This window comes from Adiantum capillus-veneris, chromosome 12, assembly GCF_014529385.1.
Source record: "Adiantum capillus-veneris isolate H3 chromosome 12, ASM1452938v2, whole genome shotgun sequence".
Classification (NCBI taxonomy): domain Eukaryota; kingdom Viridiplantae; phylum Streptophyta; class Polypodiopsida; order Polypodiales; family Pteridaceae; genus Adiantum; species Adiantum capillus-veneris.
This window is the reverse complement of record NC_140942.1, coordinates 51,907,415-51,928,647: the sequence shown is the minus strand read 5'-3', so window position 1 is coordinate 51,928,647 and position 21,233 is coordinate 51,907,415. Positions and strand designations below refer to the sequence as shown.

Here is a 21,233-nt window from a genome sequence, read left to right as displayed (position 1 = left end):
ATGTGATGTAGTATGTGTATGGCTGATGAGTGGCTGTTGATGCTCCAAAATTGTGGTGATGAGAGTCGCAATGGAGAGCCCACACTGAGACTTGGAGAGGTTTAAGTCATGGATGAAAATGTGAGAGAAGCAGTTCGGATGTGACCAAAAGCTGAGCACTCTAGTAGTGTGTGGTACTCAGACTCTTGAACTTGCAGTGAGCATAATGTGCACAGTTAATTTGACTCTTCTCCATCGCCCCAACACCCTGTCTTGCATCGAAGGAAATGGTAGAGAGAGAGAGAGAGAGAGAGAGAGAGAGAGAGAGAGAGAGAGAGAGAGAGAGAGAGAGAGAGAGAGAGAGAGAGAGAGAGAGAGAGAGAGAGAGAGAGAGAGAGAGAGAGAGAGAATTCCAAAATCCAAACCACCCCCCCGAAGAACCTGCATTGATGCATTCAAGAGAGTTGTTCTCTTACTGCCACACATTGAAAATTGACACTCTATGTGTGTCTCTGCAAGTTCTAGCTCCCATCACGTCCGACAATAAATTTGCACAGATTCTCCCTATGGATGATTTGTTTAGAATCCTGCACACATACTAGAAGGTGGTAGAAAATATTAAAGAAGAGGGTACTAGCACTATAGATCTTACTTCTAATTTGTTTTGTGAGGTTTGAATCTCACAATGACTTGGAGTGGATCTGAACCCCTTGCAGGCCGCATGAAAAAGTAGGCTTGCTTCAATAAAAAAATAGTCGCTTTGAATTTTTGCAAGAACGCCTTGCAATTGAAATGTACTCAAATATTGACATTTTAGTTAAAGAGTTCAAGATTCAAATATATATATGTAGAATTCTCTTTTTTTTAAAAATATTTTTTACCTTCTCATAAACGAATGAAAAGGTTCTATAGCCGGCTCCATGGTGTCAATTTTTCAAGCCTTGCCCTCATCCTCGCCTTGCTTGTATTTTCATTATATACAATTTTTTGTTTATTGTAGTTTATATGTTCTTAAATTGTCAATAACTTTTTTAATTCTCTTTGTTTTGTTTGAAACCATCCCTAAGCTAAGTTGAAGTCATCGTTTCTTGCATATTGTTTGGAGGCTTGAGAGAGAGAGAGAGAGAGAGAGAGAGAGAGAGAGAGAGAGAGAGAGAGAGAGAGAGAGAGAGAGAGAGAGAGAGAGAGAGAGAACAAATGTGTTACAATGTATGCTGGCAGAAGATCATTAACAAAGCATTCACAAAAGCAAGTGATCGACGTTAGCTACAACATCCTCATTACGATGCATTAAAACATGGCCTTGATTAATCATCCACTGCATCATCATCTGCTAGTTCCATAGCCATGATGCAGTCTATGTGGAGTCCCAGTTCATCAAAATCACCATAGGGATCGAAACGATCATCCTCATCATCATCCTCTTCTTCATCTTCCATAGGTTTGTTCTTCTTCATCGACATCTTTCTCATTTGCTTCGTCAAGCGATCATGCTGGAAGTTCTTCACCTTCCATTTCTGCTTCATCATCATCATTGTGTTTGTCCATAATGGTTCCTATGTTCGCTGCATCATCTAGTATACATCTTGCTCTTGGCGTGACTTGTATGACGCTGCATTATCTAGTATACATCTTGCTCTTGGCGTGACTTGTATGAAGAACGAATACCTTTTTTTGTAAATACGGAGGCGGTCTGGGGAGGGCAACAAGAGAGGCGACCTCTAAACACCCCTCAAGGCTCCCATGCTACTCAATTGGGGCTGGGATAACCACAAGCAAGAAACAACAACAACAAACCCACAGCCAAACAAGTGAAAGGGCACCACCTAGTTATGGTATGCGAACTAAGACACAAGAGAGGTTTTGTCACAACCAAGAAGATGTGCCACAAAACACACACAATCAATCTCACACCAAGACACAACAAATGGAGCAGAGTGAGCTAGAGCAAAGGAAAGAGAGAGACAGGAATGAAACTTGCGTAATGCCTTGTTTGTGACTTGCAAATGGATATGGTTTGTTACGATGCTATCGTAGAGCTTGTACAAAACTAACTCAATGCTTAGTGAATGCTAAACATTGCCAATACACACACACACACACACACACACACACACACACACACACACACACACACACACACACACACACACACACACACACACACACACGCACACACACACACACTGTCTTAGGGTGTGGGAGACCTTTCACCACAATACCCTCTTACAATGGACACAAAATTGGCAATGAAAACACACTAACACAAGATCAAATGATAAAAACTTAAAATATACAAGTCACCTTGAATTCACCAAACCGTATTGCACAAGTGGCAGGACAAAGATTTGAACGTCGATTCACGTCTTTGATACAACCAACCTCAATTTATTGATGATGGAGGAACATATAAAATAGTGGTTTTGAGATTTTGAACTCACGCTCTCTCACTTGCAATGGATAGCTTGAAAGCTTCTCTCACACCCAAAGTGAAGCTCACAAAGTGGTTGCTACACCTAAATCTCTCCTCATGCATAGAGTGTTGGGGTGTTATGTGAGATATTGGGGGTTATTTACAAGAAGGAGAGGGGCCTATTTATAGGTTGGAGACCTCTCATTAAGGTTATTGGAAATCCTAATTTACAAGCTAACAAATCAGGATTATGATTTTTTTTTAATATCAAAACATTGCGGGCCTTCTTTGTCTGCTTGAGCCATGGATGTGGGCTCAAAAGAGAGCATTATTGATGGTAGATAATGTGAAAGTAGAGTTTTAAGAAAGGAGCGAGAGAGAGAGAGAGAGAGAGAGAGAGAGAGAGAGAGAGAGAGAGAGAGAGAGAGAGAGAGAGAGAGAGAGAGAGAGAGAGAGAGAAAGAGAGAGAGAGAGAGTTACTATGCACATGTAGGCTTGAGGTGAGGTGTGTTTTATGGTTAGCTCAATGGCTATTTTGTGTTAGTATGTTAGTGGTTAGTGTTAGTAGTTTTGTAGTTAGTAGGATGGGGTACAACTACATGGCATATGCACTCAAGGTGCATCACATAAAAAGTAAGAAAAGAATGGGAATATACACAATTTGATGAAAACCACAAGGTGGAAAGGGAATTTCCACCTATCTCCTCTAGTGAATGAAGCGGTTGTAGAACTCTGTCGGTGTAGTTCTTGTGACCATGAAAGAGTTGAATTTTCCATGACTAGACTCCTCCTTTGGTAGATCTTGAGTTTGGTTATTTGCTGATTTTTTCTCTTTTTCTGAAAGGATGAAGAGGTTATGGTATTAGGAATTTGATTCTAGAGAGAGAAATTGAGCTATATGTGTGTAGAGATGATAACTTTTGAGCTATGGAGTAAAGGAGAGATGGGAATGGTGAAGAAGATGAAAGAAGCCATGAAAGTTGCAAGTTTGAGTGACAGATGGAGAGGAATGAGTGTGTGTGTGTGGAAGTAGGAAAGGAGGTGAGAGAAGACTATGGGCCACTTGTGAAGAAAGTGAGCTGACTGGGGTCCATTCAAAAAATCCTATCTCACCGGTGGTAGCTCCAAAAATTATTAAAATTTTTGAAGTGATTATTCAGATATTGGTCCATATTTTTTATTCAAACCACTACTTCAAATTTGGAGTGGAGATGGATATAAAAAATCCCACCAAAATGGTTTTTTTCTTCACAAAAAAAGTCTCCAATGCCCCCCTTTTTGTTGAATTTGCATATGGCTCCAAAGGTGAGCCCCTCCTTGCATAAGAGCATGGCCTAATTGATTCTTAGGAGTTTGAAAATATACATGGTTGTGGATTATGTATAAATATAATATATGGATATGATGGAAAAAACAAGCTACTATATATAAACGATTCATGGAATCTAGAATAGTGTGAACTATATATATAAAATTAAATATATGAAAATATAGGAAATCAAATGAGGAGGGTCCTCATTTGTTTTTATTGATGCATATTTATTTACAAGAGATAAAGAAAAATACAGGTAGAAAATAGGAATTTAGTGACAGGCAATGACTGATGGTGAAAGGTTTTTTCTTTGAGGTTTTTTCTTGGAGTGCATTCACACCAAAAATAAGAGAAGATTGCGTAAAAATATCTCCATATGGAATAAAGAGTATGCAAAATGGGAAGAAAAATTGATAATGGTGAGTATAGCATACTTAGGCAAATAACACACACCTAAGTAGAAATATTTAAATAAATACCAAAATTATTATAATAAAAAATCCCTATATTTAGGCCCTATATACAATGAGATATTTATACACAAAAGGACCATAATATACTTTGACTTTTATTTTCATTTATTTTTTTGCTCAACTAGTCCATTGACTAGCTAAGTGAGGGTTTTTAAGGAGATATGGAGAAAGTCCCCTAAGTCACATACGCCTATGTACAATGAAAAGGTAGGGATAGCCATAGTGTTTATGTGATTTTGGTAGGGTGAGGTAGTCTACTATGGAAATTTCGGATAGGAAAAAAACAGCTACTATCAATACTTGAAAGATAGATCACTTGCTCACAACTTTATTAAGAGATGTAGATATACCTTGTGCCCGTGAATCTTAATAGATGGGCATGTCTATTTGCATGCAATGGACTTCCTGAACGGGTGTATGTGAATGTGTATATACATATATATGCATGCAAACTTTTATGTATATTTAGGTTGTATTTGAGTTCTCTTTTCTCTCTTTTTCAGTTATGACATGGCCGGGCAAGATGAAGACTTCTTTCGCTCTTTTTTTAGGACAATAGTGCAATGTTCCTCGTCTGGGAATCCTTCAGGGGGATCCAGTCCCTATGAACACTCCCCTCCTTGCCCTTCTCCTATTCTGTCCCTATGGATCCTGAAATAGCCTCATTCTTGCACATGCGGCAAGAGTATGAGCAAGCTTTGCAAGGAATCTTCTCTTCATATACACCACTCGCACGCCCCCACTACCTTTTCTTCACCCTTTCCCTTGGCACCCCCACTACATTTCCTTCACCCTTTCCCTCAAACCCCACTACTACATTTCCTTCACCATTTTCCTTGGCACCCTCTTCTATGATTCTCTCGCATCAACCCTGCCCGCTAAGACCATCAGGTCATCATAGCCCCCGTGGTCATCGATCTTCTTTAGGGCAGAGTGAGAAACGTAATTCACGTGGCTCTAGGGGTTGATGAGAGTCCACTGATGACAGCCAGCTGAGACGAGGATCGAGGGGAGGATCCTATTTGATGCTTGCTTTGGAGGAGGTGGGGGAGGATCATCCATTGACTTGCCGGATCCGGGCCATAATTTTGATGTGGACATTCTAGATGTCGATGATGATGGCCTATACTATGGTGTCATCAAAACGACGCCTTTGAAATTATCACAAACAATGGCAAGCGCTTCCAAAATCACTTGAAGAGCTTGCTCCACTCTACCTACACTAATTGCTTCATCGACGACTGGGTATAACGTCCACACACGAATTTGTTACACAATTCCCACTATGATATATTCCACTATGAACATACCTGACGCCAGTCATGTGACTTCAAGCCGGTAAGCTTTCCTTCTTTAGTAAACACATTCGGAGTGAGTGCATTGTGCCAGTGGGGGTCCGCATAGATCGAATGGTCTCTTTTACTTTGCGTTCTTGGGCTCCTGTGAAAGTCCATGGCGCTTTAGGGAGTTTTATCGATCCATAGGATGCTATCTGCGGCCAATACTACTGCATGCGATCCACATTTCTAAGGTCAACCCTGACTCCCAAAGTATCTTTCTTGCCTATCAGATGGTCCCATAGCAGATTACCCACATTCTTGAATATGTCCATTGGATCGAGAAAGTGATTGATCATGAGTCGGGGCCAATATGGTAACTCGTACCATAGAGAGAGTCTCTTCATCCCTGGGGGCAAACCGTCATCACACATCTCCTTCTGCTCTAACCATGCCTATGTAGACATCCTCAGTGGCTCTCTTCCCAAAAAGCCATCTCGTAACACATGATTCTGTGAAAGATACGCTTAATGACCTTCGTAGATTTGCTTCTTCAATGAGGACCACATGTGACACATGCTCTGTATGCGCTTGTTTGAAGCCCTGCATGTATACACATGATAATAGATAAGCTTGAGAAAAACCAAGATTTACAGTGTTTGAGTTTAAGTGTAAGTCACCTGAGCATTCTGTTAGTCCGAGATAGTCATACATGGTCCACATTAGAATAGCTCTAATCAAAGCATTCCATTGACCTGTGTATCGACTCATATCCACCACTTCTATGCCAATCCACAATTGTTGTAGCTCTTCAAATAGTGGACAAAGATACACATCTATATTCTTCACTTTATACCGCCCCGGCACAATCAAGCTTAGCCATAGGTGGGAATCCCTTCTTCGTAGTCAACCACGGGGGAAAGTTGTAGTTGATGATGACAACGGGCGATACACTGTAAGATGTTGATCTTTGACCAAATGGATTTTCGTTATCCATAGCCAGGCCTAGGTGCAAATTTCGAGCTTCCCTAGCAAAATCCGACCATGTTTCATCTATATGTTTCTAGGCTGTGCAATCTGCAAGAATCCGTAGCACACCATCCAAAGATTTATTCTCCTCATGCCATGATGCTAGGGCGGCCATGGACTTACATTCGAAGAAATGCTTGATGCGAGAAAGTAGAGGAAAATGTCACAAAACCTTTTGTGGAATTTTTGTTCTGTGGAGATCTACTCAATATCTCTCGGAATCACATTTCCAACACTTCTCCATATCTATGTATTCCCCTTTGAAAAGAATGCAGTCGTTAGGACAAGCGTGGATCAAATTGTAATCCATCCCCAAGTTTCGCAAGATCTTTCTTGCTTCCTCTCTGGAATCTAGCATCACATTATCAGCTGGCAGTATGTGCTCTTTGAGAAATCTACACAGTAAAAAAAATGCAGTACAATTGTGTAAAAATCTATCAGATCATTATACATCTAGACGGTGTAGTCTGTGTTAGCCGCTGCTAACAGCCACAAAGAAACACTTGGCTACTCAATTACACAAATTACATGGTTTTTAACATTGGATACATGTAGCATGTACAAAGCCCCAGGCTTTGAACCATGTGCTACCACTAAAGAACCTTTGGTGATCTTCCACGAGTTATCACCAAATGTACAGTAATATCGTACATCATCCAATTGTCCTATACTAATTAAGCTTTTGGTAAGCTTTGGCACATGTCTCACATTCCTGAGCATGAGTGAAGAACCATTCTGAAATTTCAGCTGCACATCGTCGACACCAACTATGTCGCAAGCAAAATCATTGCCAAGACGAACACGACTTTTACGGGTTGCATCATATGTACTGAACCATTCTCTGTGAGGAGTCACATGAAACAATGCACCTGTGTCAAGAACCCAATCCTGTAAAGCAAGTCATCAGTGGCAACCAAAAATGTTGAATCCATGGCAGATGTGAGATAAATGTCTCCATCAAAATCTTCAACAAAAACATTGTTGTAAACACATTGTAATAGATCACTTGAAAAGCGTTGTGACACTAGTGTCACTCCATCCAAACTTTGTCTGCATGTTGAGAAGAACAAGGAGCGCCTTCAATCTAGACACACGTGCTCCATCATATAATGGTGTATCGGCTTTACTTTTCATATCATCATAGATAAGCCTTTCTGAATCCATGATCGTCTCGGTCATTTCATCGATCTCGGGCTCAAACATTGCCTCGTTGGGAATGTGGTCTGCATGATCATCCCCCGAGCTGTCAGAGGCTACATCTTGTGGCCTCACATATGCTGCTTGACCAAAGCGAGACATGTCTATTAGGTTGCAAGATTGTTGCCTATTGGCCAGCGTCAGAGTCCGACGAGTTATAATGGGCAACAACTTGATCTATAATAGATGGATCAAACTCGCCAAATTTTTGAACTTGCTTCAAAGAAATGTGTCTTGTCTATCGCACATCATGCTTGCATTGATTACAAGGACATAAGATCCTTGTTGAGAGATAGGGTGTTTCGGTTGGACGGCCCCAGATCCTCGTCACTACTCATAATGAGGGTGAAAACCTTATAACCTGGACATAAATTTAATCTTCTATTGGCATCCTCCGTCTTTTGCCTCTGTCTCTCTCCCTCTCTCTCTCTCTCTCTCTCTCTCTCTCTCTCTCTCTCTCTCTCTGTTCACACTATAAACTACCTCACATTCTCTAGTCATGTCCAATCCCCACACACCTCGGTCTAGAGGTGTACGGAGATCAGAACCACCGGGTTATAATCTTGTCTTTATTGGTCAATGCCTATATTTGTGGGTACAAAAAATCTACACACCCACGTCTACATGATAGTGCATGTAGTGGACAAACCCCTTTGCCTCTTCTCTAGCTGTAGCATTTCACAGCATCTTAATATTTTTTCACAGTAGATCTTTGTATGTAGCATGCAGGTATGCCATTCTTGCAATGTAGTTGATGCCTGCTCAAAGCACTTAATTCTTACTCTAGATTTGACGAGCTTTGTAGTGTGTGTGTGTGTGTGTGTGTGTGTGTGTGTGTGTGTGTGTGAGTGAGACCCTTGGAATCGTCATCTTGCATCACTAATTTTTGTGTAGGCTCAATTTTCTCTTCCATTGGCTGATCATGACGGCTTATCGTATGGCAGCAGCAGTCGAACATGCAGGTGGAATTGCTGGTCCGCATGGACTGTCGAGGCTGTGAGCGCAAGAAATTTTCTCATGTAGGAAAACAAATTCTTTTTCAGTGTTTTTCATATGAGCAAGTGTTTTTCATACAATGCTTAACATCATGTGTGCACCTTCATTGACACGCAAAGCACACCTTCATTGACATGCACTAAAATCTAATCTAAATCTAGAAAAAGCTAGTCCATCGAACATAAATCTAGATCTAATTTAATCTTGAACTCAAAATAAATCTAAATGTAATCTAATCTAACGTAAATAAACCTAAATCTAAAATAACGTAAATCTAACTCAAAATAAACATAAATCTAATCCAATCTAACGTAAATAAACCTAAATCTAATCTAACGTAAATCTAAATCTAACATAATCTTAAACTCAACATAAACATGAATCTAAATGTAATCTAACCTAATCTAATTTAAAATTTAACATAATCTCTTTCTCTCTTTGTTTTCTCCCCTTACCTCTCTCTTTCGTCTTCTCCCCCTCTCTCTCTCTCTCTCTCTCTCTCTCTCTCTCTCTCTCTTTGGTTTTTTATTCTCGCTCTCTTTCTCTTTGTTCAACAGGTCTTGAGTTCAACTCCTCTCATCGGCTAGATCTTTAAGGTCTCTTGGGATAGTTTCCTACGACATTAAAACTCTCTTCTTCTCGGGGGTGTGTGTGTGTGTGTGCCAATAAAAAGAGGAAAATGGTATAACCTTTCTATCACCCAGGTGTGGTAGATTGGTTATGCCATTTCCCTCTTCAATAACAGGTCTTGAGTTCAACTCCTCGTCAACTAGATCTTTAAGGTCTTTTGGGATAGTTTCCTACGATGTTAAAACTCTCTTCTTCTTCTTCCCTCACTCTCCCTCTCTCTCTCTCTCTCTCTCTCTCTCTTTTCCTCTCAATGTGTGTGTATGCATTCTTTGTTTATGCATGTGTGTGTGTGTGTGTGTTTTGTTTATGCATGTTCGTCTCTCTCTCTCTCTCTCTCTCTCTCTCTCTCTCTCTCTCTCTCTCTCTCTCTCTCTCTCTCAAAAACACCATGTGTGTGTGTGTGTGTGAGTGTGTGTGTGTGAGAGAGAGAGAGAGAGAGGGAGAGAGAGAGAAAGAGAGGAAGGGAACATGAGAGAGAGGAGAGGGACGAAGCATACCTGGCTCTCCTTCCTCTCCTCCTCTATGTGTGTGTGTGTGTGTGTGTGTGTGTGTGTGTGTGTGTGGAGAAGAAAGAAAGAGAGAGGGAGAGCGCAGGTTACCTCTTTGTTTACTTGAGCACTAAAAACTCAGATCTGAGATCTGAGTTTTCGGGCGCTCTCGGTTTATTTTTTACCTCTGTCGACCTCGCTATGGGCATCGCTATGAGTGTCTCTATATTACAAATAAACTAGCGACACCGTGAATTTTCACTTTTAAGCGTCGCACTACGAGCTTCGTTAATGTGAAGTACCTCTTGTAGTGTTGTTAGTTTTTGCATGAAACTTTCTTTTGGGTTTTGGGTTGTTTGCTCTTGTAATGACTGTTCTAGCTAACTCACATTTCAACATTTCAGCTTTACTCAAACTCAAGCCCCCACTTTTAACCATCTAAGGCCCTCCAAGGTTCTTCAAATTCTATTTTTGCTTCTAGAATAAGGCAAAGTTATTCACTTTACAATTCAAAAATAAATGTTTCCCATTCCTTTGTATACTCTTGATCCCAATCTAAACATCAACAATTTCCAAGTTCTGTGTATATTCTTGATTCCTAGCACAATGCACTTTCTGCAAGTTAGTAGAATTAGACGCCCAACTCTTGGCAACAATGGAAACTAACAAAGTTGACACCAATAGTTGAGAATACTGCAACCTACTAACAATGCGAACTCTACTCTAGAACTTGACACCCAACTCTTGACAACAATTCAACCTAGCAAAGTTGACACCAATGGTTGAAAATAATGCAACGTACTAACAGTGCAAACTCTGCTCTAGAGCTTGACACCAATGGTTGACAAAAATGCAACATAGCACAATGCAACCACCACCACTCAAGAACTTGGTTCACAAAATTTTGTCTTAAAATTATGCATTTTTTCCAAAATTCCTAAATATGTCTTATATGGCATCATGGCCACGATTTGTAGTAGGTAGTCGCACTATAAAATACATAGAGATACTCTCCCACTTACCTTGTGGAATATCTAAAGGATGTAAAAGGACACCTACCTTGAAGCGCTCTGCCTTATTAACTTGGCACTGTTGGTAGTTTAGTACGTACTCTTGAACATCATGATGTAGGCCTGGCCAATAAAATTGACATCGAACTAAGGCATACGTCTTACAAACACCTGGATGACCAACACTTGGACTATCGTGACACTCAAATAATATCTGGCGCCTAGTGTCTGAGTCCTTTTTGGAGCTCTGTGTGTTGGATTTTTTATCTGCATGTGAAGAGACATGTGATATGGCTATGCAGAGACATGTGAGTGTGAGGGATCCCTTCTTAAAACTGCACTCTGGACACACTTTAGCATATGATTGATCTTGTGCATACTTGCCACGTAATGACTCCAAAAATTCACTCTTTCTTTCCGTGTGCAGAGACATGTTGATATGGCTGTGCAGAGACATGTGAGTGTGAGGGATCCCTTCTTAAAACTGCACTCCACACTTTAGCATATGATTGATCTTGTGCATACTTGCCACGTAATGACTCCAAAAATTCACTCTTTCTTTCTATGAAAGCAAGTGAATTAATTTGAGGCATCCGACTTAGTGCATCCGCTACTACATTATATCACCCCTTGCAATATTGTAGCTTACAATCATAATCTTGAAGGATCTCTGCCCATCTAGATTTACGACCCTTCAAGTCCTTTTGAGTAGTAAACCACTTAATATTCTCATGGTAAAAAACTACTTCAAATTCGGCACCACATAAATAGTGACGCCACTTTCGTAAAGCGTAAATTATGGCATAGAGCTCTCTCTCATAGACAGAATAATTCTGTTGAGATTTATCCAACTTTTTACTTTCAAAGGCTGTAGGTCTTCGCTCCAGAGAAGTGCCGCACCAATTGCTTTATCACTAGCATCATTGTCTACCACAAACGGCTTAAGTGGTTCAACGATTGCTAGGATGGGGGCGCAGTGTCTATAGCTACCTTGAGTTGTTCAAAACTGCATTGTTGGGATTCTTCCTAAGAAAAGGTCTTACCTTTTGCTTTAAGTTGATCCATCATAGGAACACGATTTTGGCATAATCACGGATATATTGTCGATAAAATCCAGCCATGCCTGAGAAGATTTAAAGCTCCTCAACCGTGTTGGGATGTGGCCATCAAAGAATGACATCGACCTTGTCAGACTCCATTTTGATGCCAAAATAAGAGATCACATGACCGAGGTAATGTATCTCTGTTTTAAAGAAATCGCACTTCCTTTGCTTAGCATACAGAGCGTGAATTTGTAGTTGTTCGAACACTAATCGTAAGTGTTCTATGTGTTCATCATCAGTCTTACTGTAAATGAGAATGTCATCTAGGAAACCCACAACAAATTTTCCAAGATAGAGATGTAAGACACTATCCATGAGTGTCATAAATGTAGTTGGAGCATTGGTTAGACCAAAAGGCATAACCAAAAATTCAAAATACTCGAACCATGTTCTAAAGGCAGTTTCAGAGATATATTTCAAAAGGATGCGCATCTGATGGTATCCTGAACAAAGATCTATCTTTGTATAGTATCTTGCCTCGTCGAGTTGATCAAACAACTCATCCACTTGAGGTAGAGGATACTTATTCTTGATGATTTTGGCGTCTAATCCGCGATAATCTACGCACATGCGCATAGTACCATCTTTCTTTTTTACCAATAGAATTGGTGATGCCCAAGGCAAAGTGCTAGGTCTCATGAAACCATGGGAGAGGTAGTCAGCTAATTGACTCTCAACCTCCTTGGACTCACTAGCACTCATACAATAAGGTGGTTTACTCACCGGTTTAGTGCCCGGCAGGACATCTATGCCATGTTGCACATCACATGTAGGGGGTAAACCCGGCGGTAAATCACTTGAGAATACATCGCTATACTTCGTGAGTAAGTGGATTAGATTTTTCCGTGCAAAAAGAGAAAGTAAAGTAGAGTTATGCTGGGATGGAGAATCTTGTAATTCCTATAATGTTTGTTTTACAACAATTGCACGTTGTTCAATAAAATTAAAATTGAGAGCACTTTGCTCGTTAAAATTGTTAAAACTTTGCTTATTATTAAAGTTATTGCACTTTTCATACCATAACTAGAATTCACAGCACTTTGCTCTTGAGAATTCACAAAACTTGGGGACAAGCAGTAACACAAAAAGACTTCATCTATTAAATTTTCTTTTTGTAAAATAGGAAGCTTTGTTGTACATATAAGAGGTGCAGATGGTATATTTTTCTCACCAAAGCAAAAGCAATGTTTACCATTGGCTATAAAGGATAGGGAGTTGTGTTCATAACAAGTGTGCAATGTGTTTCCTAAACCATGCAGCCACTCCCATCTTAAAACTACATTAGCACGGTCCAAGTTCATAACCTGAAAGTCAAGGGTTATCGTATAATCTTCAATAATAAGCTCAACCCCTTGAACTACCGTGTCCCATACTTCTTTATCATTTCCAAAAATTTGTTCTACCTTATACTTGTGGGAGCAAGGAGTCTGTGTAAGCTTCAATTTCTTGACTAGCTTATAGTTCAGGAAGTTATGAGTTGCACCATCATCCACTAAAATACAAACACGTTATCCGTTACTAGTGCCATGCATGCGAATTAACTCATGGGGGTCAAAGGTGGGCTGCCACATTGAAGAAGGCACACAATACTTGTGCTTTTGTTCCATATGAATAACCTCTATAGTACAATATTTAGGAGATGAATCTAATGTGAGGCGTTGCACCGTGTGTATAGCCTTTTCTTTGCCTTTGTTATGTTGGTCCAAAAGACATCTGAAACACAAATTGTGTTTCTTTGCACGCTCAAAATCAGCAGTGCTGAGAGACCCATGTGGAGTATCTTGTGATTGCTTAGGCTTCTTAGCCTCTGTGGACGTGGAGAGGTAGATTGTCTCTTATTCCTCTTGGAAAGTGTGGGAGATCTACCTCGCCATTGGCTCTTAGCAAAATTATTCTTAAGAGTAGGGAACATTTTCCTTCCTCTCTTGGTCATCATCATATCTTTGGGAATGACCGATGGCTTCTTCCAAAGTTTTTGGATGTTGGGTCTTGACATGAAGACGATAGTCTTTGTCAAGACCCCTATTAAAACCCCGTATCTTTTGGAATTCATCTAGACCTTCTAGTTTTAATATGATTTTTTGATACTTGGAAAGGTACTGATTGAGAGAGAGTCCAGACATACGGCATGCATTCCATGCTAACCAATTCTTATCCTCTTCATTGGAGTCCAAAAACTCTTTGGAGAAAGAAGCTTGAAATGGAGCCCAAGACGGAGGACAAGCATCTATTGGAAATGTCATCCACCACTTATGGGCCTTGCCTTTAAGAGATAAACTTCTTTCCACAGATGTCTTTATATCCGGGGTGTGTCTCAATCGATGAATATCACTCCATTTGTGTAAGAACGTATTGACCGCATCCTTGTTGCGATCATGCTCTTCACCATGAAATTCAAGAATGGTGAAATTCTTAAGCAATGCATTGCTACCTTCTACATCTTCTGAAGCACTTGTCTCTTGGACTCCTTGAATCCTGAGAGCTTGGGTTCCTTGAATCGTGTCAGTTGGGGCTCCTTGAGTCATCTGTGAATTTATAAATTTCACAAGTAGCTCAATAAGATTTGTAACATTTGCATTTAGTGCAGAGAGGTTGCGTTCAAGTACGCTTTGGCGATTTTCCAAAGTTTGAAAGCAACCATATCTACAAGGCCATGATCTCCTAGATCATCATCGTCATGCATATTAATATCGGTAGCACCCGTGGTGTCCCAATTTTATGTGCATTCTCAAAATCAAAAGTGTGTGTAGGTGGAATATCCTCGTTGATGGTAAACACACACTAATGTAGAGAGAGAAAAGAAAATGTCAACTTGTACCTTGTAAAGCTTGAAGTCTTTGTGTTTTTTATGCTCGACAACTTTTGCATTGCATGCCAACTTCGCCTTGCGAAAATTGTAGCCTTCACGTGTCGTTTGTCATAAGAACACCTTCGTTGATTCTTCACAAAAACTCATCGTTTTTGTGAAGGCTTTTGTTCACTTTGAAGCTTCAAAGTGAACAAAAGTGGGGCGTTTATGATCGCTATTCGCTGTTTGTCTCTCCGTGGTGCACATAGGACTTTGTGCCTGTCTTCTTTTTGTTGCACTGCGGGAGCGTCCTTGTCCCTGCCCGCAGATCATGGGAGACAAGATGCGCGTCGCATGCACATGCAACCCGCTTTTCTCCTTTCCCAAGAATAGCTCGGATGCTAGTGAAAGGACGAGAGTAATATGTGTGCTAGTCTCCACCTAACCATGCTATCTTATAGCCTCCCCTTAGCGTACACACTGTCCGGTCGTGCCGATGGCCTTGCCTGTAGGACCTGTGTCCTTACATGTACATCTCAAGATCCTCACTTGATTCACCCTCAACAGATGTCCTGCAAGTGTTATCTTCATGAAAAGGAACATTGAGGAGCTCATCCATCCACTCTCTCTGTGGAAACACAACATGGATCTTCCTTTTGCACCTTTTTGCAGCCCTCTCTCTCTCTCTCTCTCTCTCTCACACACACACACACACACACACACACACACACACACACACACACACACATTGCATGCCACTTTGCTTTTGCATCACATGTGGACATGCAAGTATAGCTTGAGCTTCTCAAGCAGCGCCCTCTTTTAGCACAATCTAGGCCTACAACACATAATGGCTTTGAGGATATGGTGGATTCACCTTTAAAGGGAAGTGCAAGGGGTACGTGGACCCATGGCTGTCATCCACAAGTTAATATAACCATCAAGTTTCAACTCTATCGTGCATCACATTGACCAAATACCAGCACATCCCTAGTAACATCATCTTGGTCCAGTAGCAAAGCACATTGCTCCCATCATGCATTTGGCATACACACAGAAAAAGAAGCGGCGAAGTCTCATCATAGAATGTACCTTGTTCCCTCTCTCCATTGATGGAATCTTTACACAGTTGCCTTTCTTGCCCCTTGCTTGGGAAGCCTTGCAGCCTTGAACACTTACTCCATGGACAGGGTTACTCCATGGACATCCTGTGTTGCGTCAGCTTGCCCAACATACCCACTCGCTTGCACCGTCCCTCCTAATTCACTAAGGTCTTACTGCCCGTGAGCCACGCACAAGGCAATTTTAAAATTCCTCTCCACCTCGACACATTTTTGCCATCGTGGCCCAACTCCCGGTCCAACAATTCCATATAGCCCGATGTCCATGTTTTTTTTTTTTTTTGCTTGTGTGGATTGTCGTGATCGCTCTGGAATCCGCGCCCGACTTCCCATCCATTGATCCCACCACGTGGCTTCTATTAATATCCCATGTCAGATAGTGCTGAGGCACACAGAGCCCCAATGGAGCAGCCTCCAAACGTTTGGGCAGAAGAGGTCTCCAAGTGCAAAACCAAAGGACGTCCAAAAATGCTGGATTGAGGTTGACTTGTAATGAGATCATCAAAAAGCTCAAAAAGGGGAAGTTTGTATACAACTGCTGCACTAAAGTTGACTACCATCAGAGAAGATGGTCCTTTGCACGATCTATTTTAAGGCAGTGCTAGAGAGGGAGAGAGAGAGAGAGAGGGAGGGAGGGAGGGAGGGAGGGAGGGAGGGAGACGACGTAGTGGTCGGCTTTCATTTGCCACCCTTCTGATAGATTATTGGTAGGAGAATCTGAAGGCGCGGGCAGAGGGGCTGGAGAGGGTGACACTTTTAACTCACATATAAGAGCACAGCATGCCATGATCATCAACCATCCTCTTCTTTAATTCCAGCACCATGGATTTTTGCAATGCAGCTCTGCTTTCAACCTTACTCATCTCCATGGCTAGCTTTGCGCTAGCTGGGAGCGACATACTTCAATGGAACACCAGCTGGTGATCTCTCTCTCTCTCTCTCTCTGCCCACCCTGCCCCCCCCGCTCCCCAATTACTGATGCTGATGCCTCTGATCCTTAATTTATGTAGCTCCACAGCACCTGGCACCAATGCCGCCGCTGCCGCCACTATAAACTTCAACATCATCGACAAATGCTGGAGGGGTGACTCCTCCTGGGCACGCAACCGCATGAAGCTCGCCGATTGCGCCATCGGATTTGGCAGCAAAGCCTATGGCGGCAAGGGCGGCCAATACTATGTCGTCACCGATGATGGTGATGATGCTCAAAACCCTACTCCTGGCACCTTGCGCTACGGCATCATTCAACTGAGACCTCTTTGGATCACCTTCGCCCGCGACATGACCATCACCCTGCAAAATGAGCTCATTTTCACCAGTGACAAGACCATCGATGGGCGTGGTGCCAATGTCCACATTGCTTATGGGCCTTGTCTAACTGTGCAGTATGTGAGCAATGTGATCATACACGGTATCCATTTGCATAATTGCCAACCGGGACACAGCGGTCGTGTGCGTAGCTCCACTGAGCATATTGGATATCGTGGTGGCTCAGATGGTGATGCCATCAACATTTTTGGCTCCCATGACATATGGATTGACCACAATACTTTATCCTCTAGCACCGACGGCCTCATTGATGTCATCCATGCATCCACAGCGGTCACGGTCTCTAACAACTACTTTTCTGACCATGACAAGGTATATATATTTAATCTGTTAAGCTAAGCTCCCATAGATAGTTGAGAAGATGCCTGCATGAAATCCACATGCCTTTAATTAAACATGGCCAATTGCTCAAAAACTTATATATATCTGCTTGCAATATGGTTGAGTAGGTGATGCTTTTTGGCCATGATGATTCCTACAGTGCTGACAAGGGTATGCGCGTCACCGTTGCCTTCAACTACTTCGGCCCTGGTCTTGTGCAGCGTATGCCAAGGTAATACGCACCGCATTTCAAACAGGCGTCTCCGTTGGTATGCTCCTTGTCTGAGAAGATGGTTGCAATGTTTCACAGGTGCCGACTTGGCTATGTCCATGTCCTCAACAACGACTATGATGGATGGGGAGAGTATGCTCTTGGAGGAAGTGCTGGTCCTACGATCATCAGCGAGGGAAACCGCTTTAGGGCCTCATCCTCTGCCAAACAGGTAAATTAAAAACTTGTCTCTGTTGATACATGTGAGCAATATAGGATCATCGGAAATCTTCTGCAAAATAAGGTTCCATACTCATAATCATCAGCAGCATCCATAGCTACGTCTTCGTCGTACGTGATGTTAACATGGATACTTAGATGCTTGCCGCACTGATCAGGTGACCAAACGCGATTGCAAGTCGTGTGCTTGGCAAGGATGGCGGTGGACATCGGATGGTGACACCTTCCTCGAAGGTGCCTACTTTGTGCAATCAGGTCCAGGAGTAGATGCCAAAACCCAGATTGACCTCAGCACTGGAGCTGGCACTTTCAAGCCCTTCTTTACGGCTGCGGCAGGTGCCCTTGAATGTGCCGAAGGCGGTGCCTGCTGATTGTGATTGCAAAGCACATTATTAGTTGCCAGAACTTGAAGCATCCTTATGAGCACCGTCTATAATGAGTCTATAACGCAATGACTGTACATAGACATAAGCCTCTATGGACCATCGAGGCGGTGCAACAGAGTGAAATCTTTCTTGTGAAGGTCATTGATACCACTACTCCAAATTCATTGCAAGCACCCGGCCCGGGGCGTTGTCGCTAGCTGTGCATTCAAATTACTCCCGTATGGTGGTGTTTCTAGTGTAATATCCTTACCTTGTAGCTCAGGAGCCTCCCCTAATTATGTAACATTAACAATTTTCCTGACCTTGTAGCTCAAGAACGGGCCACAGGCCGCTTTCCTGTACATATGAGTCAAATATAATAACAAAGCCCAATATGCAACTTCATCATTTTGCCAGGATTGTAGAATAGTGGTGAAGTGGACGTTGTGTGGGCTTTGAATCTTTGTTAAAAGATGCATGGTTGCTGAAGTACTGGCCGAGGAATTCTGTCTGAACATCTTTTCTAATATATATGCCAAAGAGGACGACCGTGTAGCTCGGGACAATTCAAGCGCGGCAAAGAAGCCTTGCAGAATTCACTCCTCCACAAATAAAACATTGGGCATGAAGGCCATTCCTTCCTGATATTCTCCTGCTGTCAATGATCTGAGAAGCACCTGAGCGCCAATTCTCTGTGCGCCTTCGTCAATTATTTATGGGTGCTGGTTTACTTCATCACTCTCTTGTATAATTAAATGTTAAAGGCCGCCTTGAAGCTGCCAGCTTGAAGCAAGCCCTGGATGAAAGACAACTCTACCCATGAGTGGAAGGAACCAAAAGATTCAGGAATTTAGCCTCACTAATTTGCCAAATTGAATAGAGTCTCTCGCTCTCCCCTAGTCTTTGGAAGTTCATATTTACATTATCTACTCTGTATGGATAAACAGATCGAAGCCTTTGCCTGCTCTCTCTCTCTCTCTCTCTCTCTCTCTCTCAATCAAGAAGTTTTGGACAAATTCTCACAATAATTTGACTTACCCCAACATCATGAGCTCCCGTGAGGGAGGCGCCGCATACCTAGCTGGCTGCGATTGGGGGCAGCGGACCGCCGCCCCCCCCCACCCCCCCCAACCCCCGGCCGGCGGTCCGCTGCCCCCAATCACAACGAGCTAGGTATGCGGAGCCTCCCGAGCAACGAGCTAGGTATGCGGAGCCTCCCGAGCGGAAGCTCACGCTGTTATGCACATTATGAAAAACAGTGAGAAAAACTCCATATTCTTATTCTTATATGAGAAAATTTCTAAATCTTCTTGTGGATCTCAGCTTGAAGGAACTGTGGCCGCAATTTTCAAAATATAAAGGCGTGTCCGCACTACGCAAGCAAGCTTTGCCCACTATTCTCAATTCTAGTTCTCTACCCTCGTCACTATATGGCAGTGGGGCTCTAGGGCTCAAATTTGGGACCTCGAGGCGGTTTTGATCTCGATCGTCGGATCACGTAGTGAATTGAGGGTGAACTCGGGGCAAAAATGACACCCCGAGTTCACTCCTAGTTCACCCGCCTCGTGGGGTGTGGGTCGAACCTGAGACGTCTCGATTGCCACATGAATGCCCTACCACCACGTTAGTGCGTGTCGCTATCCATGTTGGCATGACACATGATCATACCCTAGGTTAGGCGTCCCTAGTTCACCCGTAGTCCACTCCCAGTTCACCCACCCCTAGCTTACCCGCCCCTAGACGTTCACCCTTAGTTCACCCTTAGTTCACCCCTAGTTCATTGCGTGATCCGACGGCTTAGATCAAAGCCGCCTCGCGCCCCCAAACTTGGGCCCTAGATCCCCTCTGACCCAGAGTCGATCCATATAGGGACGAGGGTTCTCTACCCCCGCCTTGCTCAAGAATGGCTTGTTTCATGCTGGCGACAGTTAGCCGAAGTTGCTGATGAGTGGCGGGGGTTCTAAAACCTATTGGGCAAGTCAGTGTGTAAACCCCGCCCCCTCGTCCCAAGATGGGACGGACGGGGTTTTGGGTGTGTATCCAAGCTATCTACTTGAGCCGGTTGACAAATCAAAACAGCCCCATTGAGATGTGAGGGAGAAAGACAAAATCCTCTTGGAAATATACAAAAAATAATATCAAAATGCAAACAAAATCATGTTTATTTTGCAAATTTTCCTACTTGGAACTTTTTTAAAGGGATTTATGTGTATCTCTTAACTTTCCCGAACGCCTATTTACTTGATTAACTCAACATCATTTTGGACAAATTTGAAAGGGAAGAAAAAGTCATGTGGCCAAATAATCATTGTTTACAAGGCCATATCAATATCGTTAAATAAACTACTTAAATAACAGGAGGAGGGCAAATAGGAGATGAAGAGGTGCAAGGGCATGCGTAACTAATATGCCAGTAAACAGGAAGACAATTGCAAAGGCATAAATAGGTTAGTAAGGCAATGGTCATATGAAGCATAGGTATCCGTTCTTCTATCAAATAACACTTCCTCATGCATGGTGTTACATGCACAAGTTATCTATTTCGTAACTATGCCATAGTTGCACTATCTAAAAATAATTGATACCCGTTTGACCACATCCTAATCTATCGTTTTGTGCTCCATACTCCTTACTGTGTGTGTGTGTGTGTGTGTGTGAGAGAGTGTGTGTGTGTGTGTGTGTGAGAGAGAGAGAGAGAGAGAGAGAGAGAGAGAGAGAGCTCCCATACTTGGAACCACCCCTCAAATTCTTGGACAATAGCTAAAAACAACTCCTAATGCAAACAAAACAAAAGCCTCACGGGTACTAGCAGATCACAAAAGAGACCTCACCAAAGTAGTTACTATGCACAAATATCCAATATACATTGGAGCAGAGACAAGATGACTTTTGTTAACATAGCTCTTATTTGTCAAGAGCAATAATAAACCAATCCTATGTGAGTCGAATTT

The 21,233-nt window shown here is 42.3% G+C and overlaps 1 protein-coding gene across 1 annotated transcript; it reads left to right on the top strand.

Annotated features, from left to right (window-relative positions):
• Window positions 1–16,308: 16,308 nt before the first annotated feature.
• Window positions 16,309–19,141, top strand: LOC147445738 (putative pectate lyase 2). Its single transcript, XM_086526097.1, has 5 exons — window positions 16,309–16,736; window positions 16,827–17,457; window positions 17,595–17,698; window positions 17,777–17,909; window positions 18,076–19,141. Exons 1-5 carry the CDS (start codon window positions 16,639–16,641, stop codon window positions 18,286–18,288), a joined length of 1,179 nt encoding a protein of 392 aa, XP_086382223.1. The 5' UTR covers window positions 16,309–16,638; the 3' UTR covers window positions 18,289–19,141.
• Window positions 19,142–21,233: the final 2,092 nt, after the last annotated feature.

Excerpts from the sequence above, each read along its gene's own strand:
- LOC147445738 (XM_086526097.1), top strand. The coding sequence starts at position 16,639 with ATGGATTTTTGCAATGCAGCTCTGCTTTCAACCTTACTCATCTCCATG. Across the intron at positions 16,737-16,826 it reads CTTCAATGGAACACCAGCTG|CTCCACAGCACCTGGCACCA; the intron begins GTGATCTCTCTC and ends TAATTTATGTAG. Across the intron at positions 17,458-17,594 it reads ACTTTTCTGACCATGACAAG|GTGATGCTTTTTGGCCATGA; the intron begins GTATATATATTT and ends ATGGTTGAGTAG.